The 22,757-nt window shown below is 33.0% G+C and overlaps 11 protein-coding genes across 11 annotated transcripts; 8 read left to right on the top strand and 3 right to left on the bottom strand.

The window, feature by feature from the left end:
- Positions 1-123: 123 nt before the first annotated feature.
- Positions 124-816, bottom strand: SOP4 (Sop4p; the record flags this gene model as incomplete). Its single annotated transcript, XM_001646792.1, has 1 exon — positions 124-816. The coding sequence occupies one exon, from the start codon at positions 814-816 to the stop codon at positions 124-126; it is 693 nt and encodes a 230-aa protein (XP_001646842.1).
- A 1,467-nt stretch (positions 817-2,283) lies between these two features.
- On the top strand, positions 2,284-2,688 carry Kpol_2002p56 (40S ribosomal protein uS11; the record flags this gene model as incomplete). The annotated part of the gene is made up of 1 exon (XM_001646793.1): positions 2,284-2,688. The coding sequence occupies one exon, from the start codon at positions 2,284-2,286 to the stop codon at positions 2,686-2,688; it is 405 nt and encodes a 134-aa protein (XP_001646843.1).
- Positions 2,689-3,567: 879 nt separating this feature from the next.
- On the top strand, positions 3,568-5,385 carry MNN5 (alpha-1,2-mannosyltransferase MNN5; the record flags this gene model as incomplete). Its single annotated transcript, XM_001646794.1, has 1 exon — positions 3,568-5,385. The coding sequence occupies one exon, from the start codon at positions 3,568-3,570 to the stop codon at positions 5,383-5,385; it is 1,818 nt and encodes a 605-aa protein (XP_001646844.1).
- A 497-nt stretch (positions 5,386-5,882) lies between these two features.
- On the top strand, positions 5,883-8,420 carry SYP1 (Syp1p; the record flags this gene model as incomplete). The annotated part of the gene is made up of 1 exon (XM_001646795.1): positions 5,883-8,420. One exon carries the CDS (start codon positions 5,883-5,885, stop codon positions 8,418-8,420), a length of 2,538 nt encoding a protein of 845 aa, XP_001646845.1.
- Positions 8,421-8,701: 281 nt separating this feature from the next.
- On the bottom strand, positions 8,702-9,742 carry ATG36 (Atg36p; the record flags this gene model as incomplete). Its single annotated transcript, XM_001646796.1, has 1 exon — positions 8,702-9,742. The coding sequence occupies one exon, from the start codon at positions 9,740-9,742 to the stop codon at positions 8,702-8,704; it is 1,041 nt and encodes a 346-aa protein (XP_001646846.1).
- Positions 9,743-10,984: 1,242 nt separating this feature from the next.
- RIM1 (Rim1p) lies at positions 10,985-11,460 on the top strand (the record flags this gene model as incomplete). Its single annotated transcript, XM_001646797.1, has 2 exons — positions 10,985-11,223; positions 11,319-11,460. The coding sequence occupies 2 exons, from the start codon at positions 10,985-10,987 to the stop codon at positions 11,458-11,460; spliced, it is 381 nt and encodes a 126-aa protein (XP_001646847.1).
- A 1,079-nt stretch (positions 11,461-12,539) lies between these two features.
- On the top strand, positions 12,540-14,111 carry FEN2 (Fen2p; the record flags this gene model as incomplete). Its single annotated transcript, XM_001646798.1, has 1 exon — positions 12,540-14,111. The coding sequence occupies one exon, from the start codon at positions 12,540-12,542 to the stop codon at positions 14,109-14,111; it is 1,572 nt and encodes a 523-aa protein (XP_001646848.1).
- A 1,223-nt stretch (positions 14,112-15,334) lies between these two features.
- On the top strand, positions 15,335-16,609 carry MNN11 (alpha-1,6-mannosyltransferase; the record flags this gene model as incomplete). Its single annotated transcript, XM_001646799.1, has 1 exon — positions 15,335-16,609. One exon carries the CDS (start codon positions 15,335-15,337, stop codon positions 16,607-16,609), a length of 1,275 nt encoding a protein of 424 aa, XP_001646849.1.
- Positions 16,610-17,174: 565 nt separating this feature from the next.
- On the top strand, positions 17,175-17,513 carry PFD1 (prefolding complex chaperone subunit; the record flags this gene model as incomplete). Its single annotated transcript, XM_001646800.1, has 1 exon — positions 17,175-17,513. The coding sequence occupies one exon, from the start codon at positions 17,175-17,177 to the stop codon at positions 17,511-17,513; it is 339 nt and encodes a 112-aa protein (XP_001646850.1).
- Positions 17,514-17,916: 403 nt separating this feature from the next.
- On the bottom strand, positions 17,917-18,705 carry ATG27 (Atg27p; the record flags this gene model as incomplete). The annotated part of the gene is made up of 1 exon (XM_001646801.1): positions 17,917-18,705. One exon carries the CDS (start codon positions 18,703-18,705, stop codon positions 17,917-17,919), a length of 789 nt encoding a protein of 262 aa, XP_001646851.1.
- Positions 18,706-21,723: 3,018 nt separating this feature from the next.
- Positions 21,724-22,621, top strand: Kpol_2002p65 (60S ribosomal protein uL22; the record flags this gene model as incomplete). The annotated part of the gene is made up of 2 exons (XM_001646802.1): positions 21,724-22,032; positions 22,376-22,621. 2 exons carry the CDS (start codon positions 21,724-21,726, stop codon positions 22,619-22,621), a joined length of 555 nt encoding a protein of 184 aa, XP_001646852.1.
- Positions 22,622-22,757: the final 136 nt, after the last annotated feature.

The raw sequence follows: 22,757 nt of genomic DNA on the forward strand, positions 1-22,757 counted from the left end.
ACCAGATACGCAATGCAGTATATAAAGGAAAGAAGATGATTTTAGTAAGAGTATGTATTATAGAAACTATTCTAAATATCGAGACAGTTAGTGGGTGGTTCAATTAAGCAATGCAGAGTGGAACTATTGTTGTATTTGATACTTTTCTCTCTGTTTTCTTTGTACTTCTTCTCTTAATAATTGTGAAGTTTCCGGATCCAGTCTTTCAACAACATAGGGGAATATAATTAACAAAATCATTGTAATTACACCTGCAGTTTTCCAACGAGAACTCAATATGTTTCCTATGATACCTGTTGATAGGATACCTTCGTTACGTTCTTGGTAGTATAATCTATAAGGAGCTTTGTTGAAATAAGTGACTTCTAAATAAGGGTCCATTGATAATTCTTCTAGTTTATCGGGGAATATAATATCTTTGTCTGGGAAATATTCTCTCCCTACGAAATTAGAATAAGCTTTGACTGTATGGTTGTTAGCTTCATCATCCCAAGAGGTATATGTAAGTAATATTCTTACTGGTTTTAAATTATAATCCAACGAAGTTGAATAAATAACGAAATCTGTAGTGACATTGTTACCTCTGTTTAAAGGTAAGTTATTAAAAGTGAAGAGACCATCGATGGAATTGACCTTTGTTGATTGCGAGAATGGTTTATTTGTATAATTACCAATTTGATAAATTCGAAAGTCTACCCTTGAAATATCATCAATAGTTAAATTTTTTGGATGTAAAGAATATTTACCAGTGAAAGATACAACATTACATATCACTAGCTGAGTGTAATACAACAAACACAAAATCAACAACTTCATTATTGATATTATGATATACTATGCTACAAATGTTACATTTCAAATCACTAAAGGACCTTAATTCAGTAGCACTTCGATCTTACTTTTATAATAATCATCATTCTTAACTATGTGAATTGGGTTCGTATGGGTTAATACGCTTGCGGAAGAACCATTACCATAACCATATTGGCAAGAAAAGATCACGTGTTACCCGGAATACACACCAACTATTTGAATATTTTCGTATTATGGGAACTTTTATCAGTATAAAAAGGATGAGATGCATCAAGTTAGTTTATCAACACTTTAATGATACTTTTTGTATTAAATTGTGTTTTTTAGTTTGTGTTTTTATTTAGTAGTTTTTAAATACACCGTACATTCCAAGGACGAGTATTATTGTAGTGGAATAGCGACATCCTAGGCATATTCTTCTCTACAACTCTGTTCGAGAACAACAGATCTTTGATAATAAGTTACCTTTACAAGAGAAATTTTGTTTTCTAAGTTATTGTAATTGTACATCTCAGACGGATCTCACATCTACATCTGCTTATACACCTGCTTTTCCCTTAATCAGCGACAGCTATCTTGGCATATATATGTGTACATATACACCTAACGTTGGTCTTGATGAGTTGTATGCACCTGACCTATGCGTATGCGTAATTTAATGTTCTTAACTATGAAGAACGATGGCTTAACTTGAGACGGAGAGGATCAAACAAAATTCGAGAACCAGATATTGGGAAGTGGGAAGTGACTGTTCATATACACGTACACCCTTACATCCACAACACAACACACCTATACACCACATCATGAATATTCTACTCTCTTACTTCACTGTAATCCATTTATTTTAGGTCTGCTAAACTTGCAATAACTTGACCGAACCTTGAAAAATTAAAACCGATTCTGTCCAGTTTCCAATTTGTACTGACTTTGTACAGAAAATGGAACTTACGAACCCAACTTTACAAATAAACACAACCAACCAAACGCACACAACCAAGCAAACAAACTCCATCTCATCGAAAAGTTTCAATCCAATCCAATCTAATTCAAACCATTTCAACTTCAACTACTATTGCAATAATTGCCCAACTTGTAATACTAACAGCAAAACTAACCTTGACGTTAACGTTATCGTTAACATTAACGATGCAATGCAATAATAATCGATATACTGTAGGTACATTCAACTTTTGAAGTGAATTGAAGTGTTGTTGGCGATAGTTGTTGTAAGAAACTAAGATGTAGTAACATGTAGAATTCTAATATTATCTATCTGTTCTACGACTACTATCTATAGCAATTCTATCTTGATATATATCAAATTTTTGATATTGCTTCAAAAGGGTCTGTGATGATGGTATATTAAACTTAGTACGTCTTGATGTCTTATTTGTATATTAGTTTCTATATCTTCTTGTTGGTATTTGTTATTTATAAGTAACCTACATAACCAATACTAATATCAAGATGGCTCAAGCTCGTGACTCTTCCCAAGTCTTTGGTGTTGCTAGAATCTTTGCTTCTTTCAACGATACTTTCGTTCATGTTACCGATTTATCTGGTAAGGAAACCATTGCCAGAGTTACTGGTGGTATGAAGGTTAAGGCCGACAGAGATGAATCCTCTCCATACGCTGCCATGTTAGCTGCCCAAGATGTTGCTGTTAAGTGTAAGGAAGTCGGTATTACTGCTGTTCACGTCAAAATCAGAGCTACTGGTGGTACCAGATCCAAGACCCCAGGTCCAGGTGGTCAAGCTGCTTTGAGAGCTTTGGCTAGATCCGGTTTGAGAATTGGTAGAATCGAAGATGTTACCCCAGTTCCATCCGATTCCACCAGAAAGAAGGGTGGTAGAAGAGGTAGAAGATTATAGGTCGAGATATCAATTGCATATCAACACTTATCACTCTACATACACAATCACATACGTATATACATATATACACATATGTATCCTATATATTATTTGTGCATGTTTTTATAAGATCTCTAATACAACACAAGTTTAAAAATTTATAACTTAAGCTTAGCTAGAACCAAGACTATCAATCCAGTTGAACCACAACCATCATAAACAGATTAATTAAAATACAATTCGAATTTATGACATTGTGACATCACATCCATTTGGAACCTTCTCCATTGTGAACTGAAATGATATTCTCTTCATCATCATCTTCACTCTTTACTTTTACATACATGCTAGCGCCAACAACCTAACTGATGAATTACCAAAAATCGAAATTTTTCATCGTCTCGGAAACTAACGAATTTTTTACATCTTAGGCTGATTTGTTACCTCTAATGAATGAAATATACTGAAGGAATGAATAATTGTTCGATCTAGTTCTTTGATTGAATACAAGTAATACTTACTTCTACTATTTAAAACTTACACGTATCCTGTTATAATTTACGTTTTTACGTTTTAAAAAGGTAGTAGTATTTGAATATTTTTTTTTGTTGATGCATTTTTAAGTTCTCTCTAATAACTAGTCTTTGCAAGGTCTATACGTCCAATTCATTTTCATATATTATCTGAATTAGTTTCAGATATTAATCTACTATTGGTATCTTTGATCTGAGGAAGAGAGTTAAGAGGGTCCAACTGGAAAATTACCTTTCTTGATTGCTTTGTTTCTTGGCGAATTTCGAGTGGTTCTCACATACATAGAAAAGAGTACAACACAACAACAGTAAGTGAGCTTATTAGAAAGAGACCATAGTACATATATATATATATGCAATTATAATGGTAAGAATTACTATACCTGCCAATGTTCGTTCTTTGTTTGCAGGTGGTAAACTGAATAAGAAAAGTGGTATTATTGCTGCCGTTTTCACATGTTGTATATTTGCATTAATTTTACTTCCAAGTGGTAACGCAAGTTCTCCTAATGGTGGTTTAAAATACCCTCCTCCTGGTACTAATGGTGTAGGGAGACAAAACGGTTATATACCAAACCACACCATTAAAAATAGCAAAGATTTTTACTATAAGTTATTTGATGCTTTGGCTGCTAGTAAGCCTGTTCGTCCACCAAAGGATGCTAACTTCCGTGATGAAGATAAATGTAATTTGAAAGATATCGCATCTTATTCTTCTAAAGAAGATCATTTATTAACAAGTTATGAATCTTTGTCAAATTGTTACAATTTAACCCAATCTCAATATGACGATCTACACAATTCCCATGAATTATTTACAGAACATGTTGAAAAATCTTTCCAATTATCAAATAGTGCTGCCAAGTCTATGTGGCCTAATGATAAAGGTATTGTAGCTATTGGTGGTGGTAAGTTCTCTGTTTATATCTTATCAATGATCAAAACTTTGAGAGCTAAAGGTACTCATTTACCGGTTGAAATTTTAATGCCACTTGCCTCTCCAGAGGATAAAGAATTTTGTGATAAATTTTTGCCTCCATTAAATGCTAAGTGTGTTTATTTCAAAGACGTATTGCCAAAGGAATTTACTGGTAAATATCCTATTAAAATTAGTCGTTTCCAATATAAGGTATTTTCAATTCTTTTCTCAAGTTTCAGAAATGTAATGTATATCGATTCTGATAATCTAGCATTGAAGTCTTTAGATAAAGTATTCGATACTGTTGCTTACCGTGAAAATGGTTTGATTCTATGGCCAGATATCTGGAGACGTGTCACTGCTCCAATTTACTATTCTGTTGCAGGTGTTCCTTACAACTTAGAAAAGAGAGTTCGTAACATGGTCGATGATTTATCTCCAGTTTCTCGTTATGATAATGTTGAAAACCCAGGTAATGACTATAGAACAAGAAAAGTTCCATTCCACGATTTCGAAGGTACTCTTCCTGATTTAACCACTGAGTCTGGTCAATTGGTCGTTGATAAAGTTAGACACTTCAAGACTTTATTATTGGCAACTTACTATAATTTCTACGGTCCTGATTGGTACTATAGAATTTTCAGTCAAGGTGGTGCTGGTGAAGGTGACAAAGAAACTTTCATTGCTGCCGCACACAAATTTGGTTTGCCATACTACCAAGTTAAGACTAACTTGAAATTCGATGGGTACAATGATGCGAAAGAGGGTTTCAGAGGTATTGGTTTATACCAACATGATTTTGACCAAGATTACAAACAATATCAAGCAGCTAAATCTTATGTCTCCCGTAATTATGCCAAGCTATCTCAATACGATCCAGAATACTCTTCTGAGAAAAGCTTTGAAAAAGAATTGATGAAGCCATCTAATGGTAAGGATATCGATGCCATGTTTGTTCACGTCAGTTTCTATAAATTTGATCCATTTGTTTTAGCTAAGGAAAAAAGATATATGAGGGACGGTAAGCATTTCAGAGGATTCGGTAGATTCGAATTATTAAAAGGTTGGGATCTAGAATTAGATACATTCACATTATTCAGAGATACTTTCTGTTCAGATAACGTTATTGAATTTTCATACTATAAACCAAAAATGAGTCAACCAGAATGGAAAGATATGTGTAATTACTTAAGTAGTCGTGTGGCATTCTTAGAAGAAACCCACGAAGAAGCTGTCAAACCAAAAGACAAAAAGAAAGATTAATGAATTCCATTGAACGTTTTATTAAATATTGTTATCCGTAATCCTAGTATAAATTAATTTGTTAACTCTATGTATTTTATAATTTAATTTTTAGGAATAAATCATTTCATAATTTTAAAAACTCAACCAAAATACACCGATAACAATTAACTTAATGAAACCCCATCATTACCAGTTCCTGACATTCGATAATACTGGAACCAATTTATTATACCTAACGACGGTTCTTTTGTTGCCATACTGTGAGATATTAAATTTATCGTCATAATGAAAAATTAAGAAGGTTCGAATATCTGGTAGATAAAAGGAGGAAATAATATTTAGTAATATTATCTTTGTAGCTATATATATACATGATCGTAGTTGTAATTTAAGTTTCAGGAAGTGGATTAGGATCTAGTGTGATTTTAAAACTGCTTATTGCTTCCTTTTAAAAATTTATTTATTTCTTTGCGTAGAAATAATTGATACATTCTTTATTACAGGTAGGGATAATAATGTCTACTGAAAGAACCACTTATTCGTCAAATTTATTGACGGCTAAAGAGCCTTTTGAGTCTACAGAGGCTATTAGAATTAGACTTTCTCAAGCCAAACTGATAAATAAGAATTTTTACTTGTTATTAAAAGATATTGCTGATTTGAAACAGAATTATGTTCAACAGTTACGCAAGATTGTTGCCCAAAATGATAACCTGGACCAATTGTTGAAGAAGCAAATGATAGAGAACCAAGTTCTAACTAGAGAGGAATTGGCAAACTTTAGCTTCAACTCCGTTGGTGAGTTGAATCAATTGTGGGATACTTTACTTGGTGAATTGAAGTCAGATATGAATGCTACTACACAATTTCAACTAATGTTGCAACATGATATTGTTTCGAATTTGAAAAATGCTACTGAATCTGATGGCAGATGGAGTGAAAGTAGAAAGCTACATTCTAGATTGACCCAAGTTGCTTCAAAAATTGATTATTACAAGCAACATGGCGAACGCGGTTCAAAGGTTGATGAGGTAAACACTCAATGGAGTACAGAAGCTCCATATTTATTCGAACTTTTTGAAAACATTGATCATGATCGTTTAGCAACAATTAGAGATAGTTTGCTAAAGTTCCAGACTGGATACAGTGATTATTTATTGTCATCTACAAGACAGTGTGAATCTGATATGAATACAATCTTATCATTTAGACCAGAATCCGAAATTGAAAGATTTGCCAGAGATGCTGCAAATTACAACTTTCAATTGGTTAGTGCGCCACAACAGCAAGATGCATCAACCCCAAATAATGTTAATAACAACGAAAAAAAGGAAAAAAGAAAGAGTACCTTGGGAAATATTGGCCAACGTTTTACTTCATCTTCTACTGTTTTGCATCATGATTTAATGAACAACGAGTTTTCAGACTCAAATAACAATGCCTCTTTGAAATCTAAGAAAAGTCCAGGGCGTTTAAGATCCAAGGTTGGATCTATATTCAGTCGTAATAAATTGAAGTCAAAAAAATCTCAAACATTCAGCAACAAACAGTATGACACAATTTCAGAAAGTAGCCACCCAGAAACTGGAAGTAAAGCTTCCATCTCGCGCCAATCCACAGGCCAATCACAGCCACATCCACCATTCCCTCAAGCTCAAGCATATCCACAATCACAACCACAATCACAGCCTAATTCAAGCCGTACTGTCAGCACAGCTACTGGTTATGAAACTGTTCAACAAAATAGTAGTTATATGCAAGGCGGCTCTTCTCCAACATCTCCAAATATGCGTGGTGGTATGTACCAACCTAATGAGCCAAATTATGTATCAAATATGAACAATATGCCAGAGGTGTCTCGAAATGAAAACGTGAACACAATGTCCATGTCACAACCACCATTACAAGCGCAATTATCTAAAGCATTGCCACCTCAACCAAACTCTCCTCCAAAACAGATTCCTGCCCCTGTAAATTCTTCAGCAAGTTCTCCAGCAGTTGAAACTGATGCTAGATCATTCCATATTCAAGCTCCTGTAGCACCTCCATCTAGGAAGCAAACGAGACAAATACCAAATCCTTCTGGTACTCCACTTAATGGCATAGCTGAAGAGCAAACCCAAGCTCCAATGACTCAACCTACTGATCGTCCAGTTTCTGTTTTACTTTCCCAGAATACATCTGGTATGAGAACCTTAGATCCTCAATCAACGGGTACATCTACTTTAATGAGTGGTCAATCTTTATTTCAGCATATGGGTTCTACAAATACTTCATTTGGTTTGAATGCCAGTGTTGCTGAAGTTATTAATGCCACCTTTAAGGACGGTGTCTTAAGTGATTCACATTTGATTGGTGAAATTGCACTAAATTATGTAAAAGATCCAAACTCATCCACCGGTTTACCAATCGGATTAAACTTAAGAATCGATAATGGGAAGTCATTTGATAAAGTTATTTTGAACAATGCCTTCATGGAACAAGTTTCCCCAGAAGAATTTAAGGTCAACCCACAATTCATTGATTCCAGAACATTGGGTGCGATTAAGTATTCTGTAAAGCATCCAAATGCCCCAATAGTGGTTCATCCTGTATGGAAGTTTGAACCCCACCAAGCTAGTGTGGTTTTAACTGTAAAACTTTCACCAACTTTACCAGAAAGTGTACAACGTTTAGTATTACATGATTTTGCAGTATATGTTGCGATTGATGGAGCTGAAACAACCAATGCCTTATCCAAACCACAAGGTTCCTTTAGCAAAGAACGTAAGAGAATTACATGGAAGTTTTCAGAACCATTGGTGTTAGATAAGAATGGTTCAGAAAGATTGATTGCTAGATTTGTAACAAGTGGACTTGCCCATGAAACTGAAAAGGGTGTCATTGCCAAATTCAGTATTCAAGGTTCCGATACTGAATTGGCTACTTCCAACGTTCCAATAGCTTTACATTCTCAAGAATCAAGTGAAGAAGATCCATTTGGAGGTTCTTGGAAATTAATACAAACTAATAAGACTTTGACCGCAGGTAATTATTTTGGATTATCTGGTTAATATATGATGTTAGATCATTGATCTGTAATTGCCTAAAAGTTTTGATTTAGAGACGATCAAGTGATGAATAAATGTTTTCTGTAAAAAAAGATTAAAATTGAATATATTTGATGAATTATTGCCGTAATTCGTACATCTAAATATTGTAGTATATAATATATAAGTATATATATATAGTGTAACGATAAAATAATATTTCCATTGAAATATGTCGAGATGCCATTATAGATGGAGAAGTCTATTAATAATTGTGGAAGTAAAATAAATCTATTTCACGTTGGTCATAATTCATTTTCCCCCATTCTAGGTAGTAAAGGCCAATAAACCCAAGAACTTCCATTTGCTGAGTTTGATGAACCATCTTGATCCAATTGTATTGTAGCGAAGCTATGAGCAGACCAATCTGCAACTAGGGGCTCGAAATCATTTAAATCGAAACTAGTGTTTAATTCTGATGAGCATGCTAAGATAATATCTTCTTGTGAGAAAACTGAAGGAATATTATCATATCTATTTGGGTATGATTCTGGAATATGAACTCTACGGCTATTTTTTAAAAATGGCAGTAATTCTCTAATAAATCTTTTTGTCGTTAGTAATTCATTATAAGTCAAAGCATGCAAAATATCTAAACCATAACGATGATGGGGCTGTTGTTGATGATTATGATGTTGTATATTTGCTGTATTTTCGAACTGGCCTGAGGAGCTATCCTTTAATAAATTTTTCAAAATTATCAAATCTGGATTTGTATTCCAATTTGAAATTGCGTCATGAATTCTATTAGAATTCGAATAAGTATCACTATTATATTCTGCAAGTTTGTCGTCAGATAAACTTGTCAATTCATTTTTCAAACTCCAATCGTCAATCCTTTGGGAGTTTGTAATATGTAAAGAATTTGCGCTATTATTACTCTGAATATTTATACTTAAATTTACATTTTCTATTGGTAATATTGATTCACTTGAGCTTGAGAACGAAGTTGATAAAATTGCAAATTCTTCAGAATGAACTTCCTCAAATGTGAATCTATTTGTGCTTAAATTTTGATTACTACTTGAAATTGGATTCGAATCATAATCGTTATCGTTATCGGTACCACCACTATTACTCTTGACAGTAACAGTATGTATATTCCCAAGACTATTGAAAACCTGCGGGTTATTTAAAACCCTGATATTAGCTAATGAATCCACACGATGATAGTCCAAATCATCCTTTGTAGAGACGTTAACCACTGAGTTAACATCATTATTAGCACTATTACTATAATCCAAAGATTTAGGGGCAGTATAGGTAATAAAATTATTAAATGACATCACAATGTATTACTTGAAAGGAAAGTAAAGGTAACAAATTAAATATCTAAATTATATATAATCATACACCTTCACCAATATTGTAACAAACAAACCCAACAATAAATATATCAAAGGTCAGTAATAAGTCCAATAAATTTAACTATCAGATGTATATATATATATATAGTAACTAAATTTAAAGGTAAAGTTTAAGGTAAGGCTTTCTTCCGATTTCGATTTCGATTTCGAATACGAATAGGAATTCCAAATCGACTTCAAAACTAGCTTAAGTTTAAGGTACAATACATACAGTTCAGGTTAATACTACCCTGTACTCCACCAGTGATATAAATACTGGTAAACCTCGACAGAAAGGTTTATCAGTTATCTAAGAAGTGATAACATTCAACCAACCGCAAAATGGGGTCAGAGTGTTTTGGTGTGTCTCAAATTATTGTTGGGAAGAAGAAATAACGATACATTGCCATATACATACATCAGTCGTTATATACCAAATAAGTATAGCTTTCATTTCTTATTTCAAGGAAAAGAAGTGTGGACAGTTGTTTAACAGAAAAATGAGATGGTTTATTCATAATACACCATTGTTCAACACATATCTTCAATGTAATTAAAGCATTATATGTAGATTTAGATGTATTTTATTGTAGTGTAAAACTAATAGTATTGTATTCTGCATACTATTGGTTTAACATAACGTGTAAGGGTAGTGTGTGACATGCATTATGTTGGTTATTGCTAAGAGCACATGTAAGTATCTATCTAAGTATCTATTTATATATATCTGTAAGTACACAGTTGGTTTATATATAGTAGTATTGAATAAGTGGTTGGACTATGCTTGTTACCAAGTGTACAAGGATCAACTAATCGATACCCAATTGTGCTGTCAGGTGGGTTATCGATACTTGAATGCCTTTAAGAAATTAAGTACTCACTTACGTAAAATTGATTAAATTTCGAAATTAAAACTAGATGGAATGGAACACGAGAAACATCAAAGGTTTTGACATAATTCAGTGGATGGTGATGGGATAGATGAAATAACAAACACATCCGTTTGTCGACCAATTGTAATGATTGAATTGTAGTTGTAGTTACATGTATTTCTCCATCTTTTGTTTATATAAGATGTTTTTTTTTTAACCTTTGTATATTCTTCTTGTTTGGTTTGTATGAGTACATACTGTTCTTCTGAAACAAGGAAACTAAACAAGCCTACTGAAATCTATATTAACCATGTTACGCCAACAAGTTCGTTCATTCCATGCCACTGCTAGAAAGTTAAACTTTGCTAAAATGTCAATTGTGGGACGTATTGGTAGTGAATTCACTCAACACACTTCACAAAATGATGTAAAGTTTGTAAGATATAGCATTGCATCACAACCAAGAAGAGATGGCCAAACCAATTGGTTTAATGTTACTGTTTTCAATGAAGCACAAATGAACTTTTTACAACAATACGTTAGAAAAGGGTATGTTCCACTTCTTTTTTTTTAATACTTCCTCTGTTTACTTATACATAAAACTAATACTAACAAAATTATTTATTTGACAACTTTATAAATAGTGCTTTGGTTTACATTGAAGCTGATGCCTCCAACTACAATTTTGAAAGAGAAGATGGCTCTAAAGGCTACTCATTGAGTCTAGTTCAAAGAGACTTCAACCTATTGAAAAATGGTAAAACAGATGAACCAACTTCTGAATAATTTATTATAAGGGAGCTAGTTTTATCAAATATAAATGAATCTCAATAGTTATAACCACAAGTGTATATAAACACATAAATAAAAAAACATAAATACCTTACATACAATATAATTTTAAAAGAATTTACGGTTTAATTGCTGCAACCATCAAAGAAATATCAAGATTGCTGATGTAGAAGGGACCAATTGCGAATTTCAATCCTAATCGATACAAGAAGAAACATAATGAATGAATGGAATAGGCTTAGAGGCAAGAAAAAAAATATGAATTAAGAACTCTAACTATAGCTATAACTACAACATCCCAACTGCATATGAATGAACCCGACAACCTCCTCCCTCCTACCTATCTCCCCAAAACACTCCCTCCCTCTAACCCTCTCTTAATAACTGCTCTAAAGGAACCCAAATCTGGGACTTAATAGTGAACTTGGTATCCAGAAGTGTCACTCGAGTAGCAACAATTACGTTAAATTAACAAGACGTCCAGAAACAGACAAACTATAACGCTATAGAGGGAGGGAAACCAACCAATTTGTACATACCCATCCATTGGATGATGATGACTCTGACAGCTTCATAACTTTTCATACAGAGAAGAAAAGAGTTAAAGCTGTCACCCATACGGCAACAATTGTATATATTGATTAATACATACATATAAGTCCATTCAACTTCATATACAACAGTTGGGACAGTTGGGAAGTGGTGTCGTACTGGTAGTTTTAGCACTAGTAGGTCATTAATTTCATCAAACCAGTTTACTAAAAATGGTTAGTGCAAAATGTTTTACTGATCCTTTCGAAATCAAATACTATAGTCGCTGTTGTTCTTGTTCTTGTACTTGTTCTTGCTCTTGTTCTTGCTCTTATTCGAATTCTTTTCATTCTAAGGCACGACTTTTCATGGTGATATGTAATTTCGAAAAGGTTGCTTTTCTTTTTAGCTTTCTAATATATATAAGAGATGAGATGCGATGAGATGAGCTGAGATGGCTTTGAATATACGAATTCGGTTAATTTACTTTGGTTATACATCTATAGCATCGACTGGCTGTGACCTTGCATCCATTCAGAATCATGGATAATGCTGTTAAGACTCTAGACTCCGAAAAGGAGTTCAATATTATTCATAAAGATAATATTTCAGTAAGAGAGACCAGATCAGAAAATGATGATGGCTCTTTCAAAGAACATAAGATTAATAAAAGATTTGTATTGTTTAAGATTGATTTATTCGTTTTATCCTTTGTTTGTCTACAATACTGGATCAATTACGTTGATCGTGTTGGTTTCACCAATGCCTATGTCTCAGGTATGAAAGAAGACCTTAATATGACAGGTAATGATATATCAATAACAAATACTTGTTTCACTGTAGGTTACGTCGTTGGTATGCTTCCAAATAATTTAATGCTATTGATTGTGCCTCCAAGGTTATGGCTAAGTTTTTGTACTTTCTCATGGGGTTTATTGACTTTAGGTATGTATAAGGTTACATCCTATCAACAATGTTGTGTAATTAGATTCTTCCAAGCTTTATTTGAAAGTTGTACTTTCTCGGGTACCCATTTGATCTTGGGTTCATGGTATAAAGAAAATGAATTGCCCATCAGAAGTGCCATCTTTACAAGTAGTGGTTTAATTGGTTCCACATTTAGTGGTTTCATGCAAGTAGCTATTCATAAAAGTTTAAATGGTCGTCAAGGTTTACCTGGTTGGAGATGGTTATTCATTATTGATTTCTGCATTACTATCCCAATTGCATTATACGGTTTGATATTCTTCCCTGGTGTTCCTGATAAGTCAAGTATTAATAGTAAATTCTCGATGACAAAAGTAATCTTCACTAAAGAAGAATTACAGTACGCCAGAAGAAGATTACCAGCAAGGGATGAGAGTACTAAATTAGATTGGTCTGTCGTTCCAAGAGTATTGAGAAGATGGCACTGGTGGTTATTTTCATTTGTTTGGGTATTGGGTGGTGAAAATTTAAGTTTTGCTTCAAATGGTCTTTTTGCATTATGGTTAAAAGATAGAAATTATTCCCTATCAAATAGAAATAACTTCCCATCAGGTATTTACGCGGTTGGTATCGTTTCAACTTTTGCAGCTGCCTTTTATTTAAGTAAAATTAAGAGATCAAGACATTGGCATGTCGCTATAGTCATTGCTGTCGTCATGTGCGCTGTGGCGATAATGATTAGAATCGACCCTCTAAATGAAGCTTTGATGTTTACTGCCCAATATCTAGGTGGTGTAGCATACGCTGGTCAAGCAGTATTCTTTGCTTGGGCTAACGTTGTATGTCATGACGATCTGCAAGAGCGTGCAATTGTCTTGGCTTCGATGAATATGTTCTCTGGTGCAGTTAATGCTTGGTGGTCTCTATTATTTTACGCAGCAAATACTGTCCCTCATTTCAGAAAAGGTTGTTATGCATTAATTGCGACCTCAGTAAGTAGTGGTATTGTTTCAATTTTGATTAGAAAATTCCAAATCAGAGAATTGAACCAAAAGAGGCAAATGCCATATGTTGATGCAAACGATATGATTGTAGAAGACCATAACGAAGAAGAGGAAGATGACGATGAAGATCTTGAAAATGTCTTCAGAGATCGTTACACTGAAGAATCAAGCCAAGTGATTTGAATGTTCTGCCTCTTTTTGACACATACTTAATTTTAAGAATGAAACAATAAACAAAATAAATACCAGTATAGATACATATATATTAATAACATTCATGTACGTAGTTGTAAATTACTATGTTGTATTTCAATTTTCGGATCCTTATTAAGTTCGATTTTAACCATTTTGATCTGTCATTATCTTTTCTTAAGTGACATCAGTTTGTCAAAATGACGTCATTTCTATGACGATCAATTTGAACATTGATCATTTCGAATGAATATAAATAATTAAGTGTTTGATTGACAACTATCTATTCAGTTTTTTTTCTTCTCATTTTGGGTTTTAATGTTGGTTCCTTTTGTTAAATAACCAAGTCAATTGATCATATCTGATCGACTTCAACGACTGAGTGAGTGCATTATGGTTACTATAGTGTCAATTAAACTCTAAAGACTTCACGAAATGATAAAGGCCAAATGGTCTTATCAATTCGTGGGAAAGTCTAACTGTTCTAACAAGTCAATGAAAGTTGGGCCATGCTTGCCAGTATTGTTCAAAAGTGGATGAGGCCTGGGATTCTCTAATGAATTTTAAACATTCTTACCAAATAAATTGTTTCTCAAATTGTATTAAAGGTAAGACTACAATTAATAGTTTCCTAAATAATTACAGGGCTCATAACCTTTCGGACAACACCTTGGAATCAACTTACATTTACTAGTTTATCATATATATCAATATATATAATTGCTTTTTACATAGTTAGGTATGTTTTAATGCTATATCTATCGTCTCAGACTTGATCAAAAAAATAATTTCTGAACATCCAACAATTATAGAAATAACTAATAGATCAATTGATAATTGGTAGACCTAGATCGATCTGAATCTCTTGTTATAACTACCAAATTCCATCGTCGCTGGTCTTGAGTTCTTGTTATATCCCGTTCCCTGTTACCCTCATTTTCTTGTGTGTTAAATATCGATTTTTGAATCGAGATCGAAACCTTTTAAAGATATCAAAATTATATCATACGTAATACCTAGAATGATCAAGCAGCTTTAAAGCAAGGTAGACGGGTCAGATAGGATCATTGAGAGTAGATTGGGTTAGTAGACCCATTGGCATATATATATACATTGACTTTCCAATTTTTACACTTCTGATTTCCTGGGTTTAAGGATTATAAAAAATAGCAATACTATATATATTAAAATTTTTTTTTCGAAGTTTAACAACAATGGTTATGAAGCCCAAATCGAATCTAAAGGTTCCTTCTAAACACCAGAGATCGTGGTCTAGTGATCTTACTTCTTTTCTGAATGGTGATCCAGTTTATGGCTACAGCAACACTTTACAAAAGAGATTAAATGTAAAGATTGTTTCTTTGATTACAGGGTTCTTATTATTATTCTATATCTTTTCAAGTTTATTCAGTGGTGGACCACCAGCTTCTACTTCAATTACTATCAAGAAGTCTAATTATCCTGCAGCTAGAGGTGTTTATATCAATGAAATACAAGCTTCAAGTCCACTTATTTATCCACACGTCGATCATGCTAAGGTTCTAAAAGAAATTGGTATTAGAGGTTTGTATATTTTAAGACTTCAAAGCAATGGTGATAATCGTTATGTTATCAAGCCTGATGATAAGCCATTGTCTGACGAAGAAGTTAAAAAAACTACCGACCAAGTTTTATTAGTGAAGAGATCATTTTTAGATCATGGTAAATTGGTTTACCGTAAAGAAAATGGTCCTGAAGTAGTTGTAGTAACTTTAATAGATTTTGAGAAATATGATAGAGCCACTTTAGTCAAGATCATCCAAAATAGGGTCGATTATGCTGAAAGACATAAATATGGTGTTTATATACGTTGGATTCAAGAATTCTTACCAATGTTAGAAGCACAAAATTTACAATCTGGTTACGATTACATTAAGCCATTAGTAGTTCGGGCCGCTATGCATGCATTTCCAAGTGCTAAGCACGTTGTGTTTGTCGACCAAAGAGCTCTGTTCATGGATATGAACATCTCTATTCAAAAACACGTTCTAGATCCAAAGGTTGTCGATATGGCAATCCGTAGAGATATTCCTGTTGTTGCTAATAGTAATATCAAGACTTATCATAACGTAAAGGTTGAAAACGTTAAACTACTAATCCCACAAGGTAAAGATGGTAACTTAGATATGTCATGTTTCGTTACGTCTACTGATAGCTTTGGTAAGAGATTTTTCGAATTCTTAGGTGAACCATTAATTAGAAATTATAACTGGAATACTTTTGAACAAAGTGTGGGACATATATTCCAATGGCATAGTTCCTTTTTAGCAAGAACTGCTATTGTCTATCCAAAATTATTTTCAAGTGTTTACAATCCAGAAATTAAGAATAAAATGGATAATGTATTTGAATACACTGAGGGAGATTTAATAATATCATTTAAAGGCTGTGATCAGAGAGGTTCTTGTGTAAAAGATATTAATGAATATTATGAATTAGTTAAAAAATAGTATTCATCACAAAAGAGAAAAAATAACTATCATTAATATTATAAAATCAATCCATAATTAATTATTACATGCATTATTAAATTTTATTTCAATTTAAAAATAAAATATTACCTATCTTTGTTTTCTTTTATTCTATTGTTTCCACATTGTCACATTTATCTAATAAATTGGGAAAGCATTAATCTAATCATTTTATATTTGTTTTGCCCTTGAATCTATATCCATTTAATTATCTTTTTATTAATCTTAAATAGGCCTAAGAGAAACTCAATTTGAATAGTATATATACCTAGATGAATATAGATATGTATTTTAAAGAATAATTAGATATCTTCAGAGTATATTGATATTCTTCCAAAGATAACTCAGTCTGATTAACTGTCGTTTCCAGTAGCAACGCTCTAAAAACTTCAACATGGAAAATTAAGAAATCAAATTGAAATATTAAATGATAAATGATTTATAAAGAACTGATGGTTTATTAAACGAATAGAGCTAATAACGGATATCGGTGGCAAAGAGTATCTCCATTGCGTTCTAATAGGAAGTTAAAGGTGTTTTCGTAATGTCTAATCAGCAAATAGCTCAAGAATTGACAACCAATTTAAGAAATGTCAAGATTCAACTAGATACAGTTTCTCAACAGTTAATGCATTTAGAAACCCAAGAGAAATTGGCTGAAGTTACAACAAAGGAATTAGAGTCATATCCAAACGATCAGATATGGAAAGCATGTGGGAAAGCATTTGTGCTTCAAGATAAATCTAAATATGTCACTGATTTGAAAGAAGATGTTGGCACCTTAAAAGAACAAAAGAAGGCATTAAATATAAAGAGAGACTATTTGGATACTACACTTGAGAAGACAGTTGATGGTTTGAAGGCAATAATGACCCAGAAATAATTTCAATAAATAAAATAACATATAGAACTAAAAAATTTAATAAAATACTTTCAATTTTATAGACGTATATTTAATATATCTAATGAAAATAGAAATAAATAATGGATACATTTAACATTTACTAAAATTAACACCAAAAGGATGAAAAGTGGACTCTCTTGAAAGTACCATATAAAATGGAATTCTGGGAAATTAAAGAGTACCTAATATTATGGATTCAATAAGTGCTACAACTAGTAAATATTAGTAATTGATAATTGGATAAGAACGAAATGAAAATTGAAACTATGTTACATCATTAATCTATTAAGATGATTTCGATGAAATTATTTTAATTAAATCTAAGTTAACTTAATTGAAGATATATTCTTGGAAATAATGAAGGCAGATGAGAATTGACCTCTTAAACAGCACTGTAACCTCCTCTTTCAGCGGCATTAGGAGCACTACCTAAAACTTTTGATACAACTTCTCTAACGAATGCAGGTAAAGAAGTGAAGAATTGTTTTGCACGTTCAACAAAGTCATGACGGAAGTCATCGATACTTCCACCTCTTGTTTGGGTGTATGAGGTAACGACTAAATATACAACAGTGAAAAAGATAGCATAAATAAATAACCAAGTGAACCATGATAAACCACTAGATTCTTCAACATCACCATCCTCAAGTTCGCTGCTATCCTTTTTACAACCAGAAGGACCTTTAATAATGATGGAAATGTCATTGTTAGCCCAAATACTTGAAGTAATTTCATCTTCATTTGAATTTTTGTCACAGAAGTATCTAATATTTGCAGCGACCATGTTTTGTCCCCAACTGATACCAGTATATCTTAAAACCAATGCATTGCTTTCTTCAGTAGCTGTGAAACTAGCCATATCGGTAGCTTCAATTCTTTTAATTACAAAAGGGTCTTTATTGAATACAGGTAGGTCGACCATTACGATACCACAAATATCATCAGATTTATCGCAACCATCATAAATATCATCAGCAGGATGTTCTTCACAAGGGTTAACATACCATTTTTCAGTAGTTTTACTTGGAGGAGTATCTCTTGCTACACTCTTCTTTGCAGAATGCTTGTCAATATGATACTTTCTTAAAACTCTATTGTTGGCACACTTTAAAGCATTGACCAATGGTAGCACTAGTAGCACCCAAGTTAATAATAATCTCATCTTTAACATTATTACTATTATTAATATAAAGATGTAAATATGGTTGGAAAAAAATTTAAAGGTGAAATATAGTTAATATATGTCAGGATTCTAATGGATTAAAATTGTAGTTAATATTTACAAACAGGATCCAGTGACAAAAATAACAAATAATTGATGCAAAATTAAAAGTATATGAAGATTATGACGATTGAATTATATGTTGAGCTTAAAGCTTCGATTAAAGTTAAGGTATCCTCTTTTAAAAAAAGCTAAAATGTTGTAGAAAAGATACGATTTAAACTATTCGAATAACGAAACGACAGCAACAAATCTAATAGATATATCGAAATTTGTAGATGATAATAAATGAAAATATCCTTGTTGCAATTAGGAACCTTTAAATTAGGAGTAAAACAGTAAAAATTGAACAAAAAGCTTTATAAATCTGTTAGAAGTTTCAAAAACACTCGGATACGAACAAATAAGTAGATTAATATTTGTTTAATGGGTATAGCTTCTATTACAATGATGTTACTATTCTTGGGACCTTTATTATAAATACAAAATAAAGAGTTATGTAATTTCGATTTCGAATTCGAATTCAAATAATTTATTGGATAGTTTGTGATGGGCAAGATAAGACACAGACACCAATTAGCTTAATCAATTCTATTTATATGATAAATATCAATACTGCTATTATTGTCAACATCAGCATGAGTGCAATAAGAGGAATTGAAGTATATATGTAAGAGTGTAGTAAAAATAGGTCAGGAACCTAAAGCAGTGTTGATTAATAGGAAATATGTGTGGGTATAATAATGTTGAAAATTGCATTCTAACCGCAAGTCAGATATTTTACGATGAAATTAAATCTTACTTAATAACTGGAGATGCCTAGACCATTATGAATTCGAGGTAATCCAAATATATTTAGTTCAGGTTTGTAGTATTATCCAGACTCTTGGCTGTAGCAGTAAGGACATCTCTCTGTAAATGATAAGAAACTGCAAGACCAGAATGAATGTTAATACTAGCAGGAAGTTGTGGTACGACTTCGTACTTTTACCGGAAGACAAGACATCAGAAAGAGATCGATGGTTAACTTAAATAAAAATAAATTCCTCAAATTATGTGTATATTTAATATTATGCTTTGTAGAAAGTAGATATCATTGTAGCACTAGAATCTTAACTCGGTGATTGAGAGAGAGAGAGAGAGATAGAGAGAGAGGTTGAATGTTAGGTAAAGTGCATGATTTCAGTAGATAGATTTCGAAATGGTTTAAAAAAAAAAAAGATTATTGTCGTCATCGTATATTTTCCAAGCTATAAGAACTTCCTTGAAATAAGGTAGTGGAAAGGAGTTTTCGAGGCTAGATAGCACCTAAGAGTATATTACTTTGCAGATTGTTTCTTGTTAGGTATAACCCGGTATGGCAATTTATGCCGTTTGGTTTTTAGAGTATTATTAATTAATTCCTAGGTATAGCTGAGTATTCTGATTCGTCATTCGTTTGTTGAATGAGATGGGTATGGTAGTTGCTCCATTTCTATTATCTAGTGTCGGATGTACAAGAGAATGAATACGGATGGGATAGGGTGGAATGAGATGGGATGAGATGAAATTACATATCCTACTTTCAGATATTAAACTATAACTAAATTGTTGAATCACGTGCACACGTAGGTACTCGAGTTTCGACTAAAAAAGAAACATAGTAAATTTCACAAGATAAGAGAAATATGTATCAGAATTTCTTATTGTGCATAAGAGCCATTCACCTGTACTTGCCATGGATACATTGTTAATGAATATATCACGTCTTGTTGACCATATCTTCCCTCTGTAACTGATATACTCTTAAGAAGTATCCAACCTCTAATACAAGAACCACTTTAATCATTTTACACGCATAGTAAAAGACAGCCATATACCATACCACAAACACATATTTAGTACATTTTTCTCTTGGATACATCGCAGTAACTCTGCTTGAGCTTGCAATACCAACTGGAAAACTTTTCAGAAAATTATCATAAAAGTGACTGTGCACCTGTACATTTCAGAGCACCGTCAAACTGTTTTTAAAATAAATCCAACTGCCAAAAAAACAAAAACGTAAAACAAAAAAAAATGAAATCTAAAATTTCGAAAATATAAGTTGTGCGATTATGCTTGCATCTGCACGCACATTTGTTTGTCTTGTCCCAACCAACGCCGGCATTCAGTTTCCTGCAACAGTTAACAAAATCATGCAGACCAGGAACAGAATCATTCGACTAGACATATCTTGCCCTCCATCTAATCACAATCCCCATTCCAATCTTCTCCTGTAACTAGAAACAAACTTCATTTTAATTTTCTGCCTACACTCAACTTCAATCTCTTTCCAGGCTGACCGTACCAAGCCTTTCCGTCTAAACCGTAGACAGGATTAACTCTACCCTTCTGCCTACCCGAAGTCTCGGACACGCCTCTCTGTTTCTCTCGGCTGCTTCACGTTTTTTTTCCTCTTACCCACGCAAACAAACCGACGCAATCACAACTGAAACTTTCACTCAAACTAATTATTGTCAGGTTTTGTCTGAATTTTTCACTTCCCTCTCTACTGGTGTTTGTCAATTGGATAATTTTAATCCAGTACCCATACTAAACTTTCTTACTGATCATGCTCAAACCTTAGCTTACCATTGCCAATACAATTTCATTTTGTTTGTTTCAAGAACTATTCTACCATACACACACAGACTGATGGTAAAACTTAGATATTGTACTACTATCCTCATTGTCCTCACCACCACCACCACCATCACCTTCAACTTCAATTCTACCGTTTCTCATCATCATTTCGATACTCACCATCTCTTTCTCTTTCTCTGTAATGCAATTGTAATTGTAATCTTGAATTTTATATGTGATACTATATATCAAGTATTATATCAATGCTCTCATATATATATTAAGAGGTTTAAATTTGAAGTATATTCTTGTTTAATTATTTTTAAAAATCATCAGCAAACCCACAAGAACTGTTAATAAAACATGGCTAGATACGGTGCTACCTCCACTAACCCAGCTAAGTCTGCTTCTGCTCGTGGCTCTTACTTACGTGTTTCTTTCAAGAACACCAGAGAAACTGCTCAAGCTATTAGCGGTTGGGAATTAGAAAGAGCTCAAAAGTACTTGGAACAAGTTTTGGACCACCAAAGAGCTATCCCATTCAGAAGATTTAACTCTTCTATTGGTAGAACTGCTCAAGGTAAAGAATTCGGTGTTACCAAGGCTAGATGGCCAGCTAAGTCTGTTAAGTTCGTCCAAGGTTTGTTGCAAAATGCTGCTGCCAACGCTGAAGTATGTTAATTTTAATTTTACTATTTATGATTTTACAGTCAAGATTATAACAAATAATATTCCAACTCATGCAGGATGATGAAAAAACATTGATAATCCAGAAGCCCAATTTCGAGGAAATACTTAACAATGATTAGGAACTTATAAAAGTAGAACATTTAAATACAAGGAGATCATTGATATTCTGTGATCTGTTTTGATTCATTTCATTATTAAGAATTGAAATTGAAATTGGAGAAACGATTATTATTTCATTATACCAAGATTGGACCCAAAGAGATATAATATCACGTTACTAACATAATTAAATGCAATTTTATATTGTTTTATTTTTATTTTACAGGCTAAAGGTTTAGATGCTACTAAATTGTACGTCTCTCACATTCAAGTTAACCAAGCTCCAAAGCAAAGAAGAAGAACTTTCAGAGCTCACGGTAGAATTAACAAGTACGAATCTTCTCCATCTCACATTGAATTGGTTTTGACTGAAAGAGAAGAAGCTGTTCAAAAGGCTACTGAAAAGAAGATGATCAGATTCTCCTCCAGACAAAGAGGTAGAATTGCTGCCCAAAAGCGTATCACTGCTTAAGTAGGAAAATTTTTTAATCAACTCAGTATTTAATCATTTCCTATTTTAATCTAATGTATATGTAATTGAAGCTTCCATTTTACCATCCTATTTACTGCATATATAATTCGGTTTATTAGGTGTCTAGAAATAAATT

This window comes from Vanderwaltozyma polyspora, genomic scaffold, assembly GCF_000150035.1.
Source record: "Vanderwaltozyma polyspora DSM 70294 KpolScaffold2002 genomic scaffold, whole genome shotgun sequence".
NCBI classification, from domain to species: domain Eukaryota; kingdom Fungi; phylum Ascomycota; class Saccharomycetes; order Saccharomycetales; family Saccharomycetaceae; genus Vanderwaltozyma; species Vanderwaltozyma polyspora.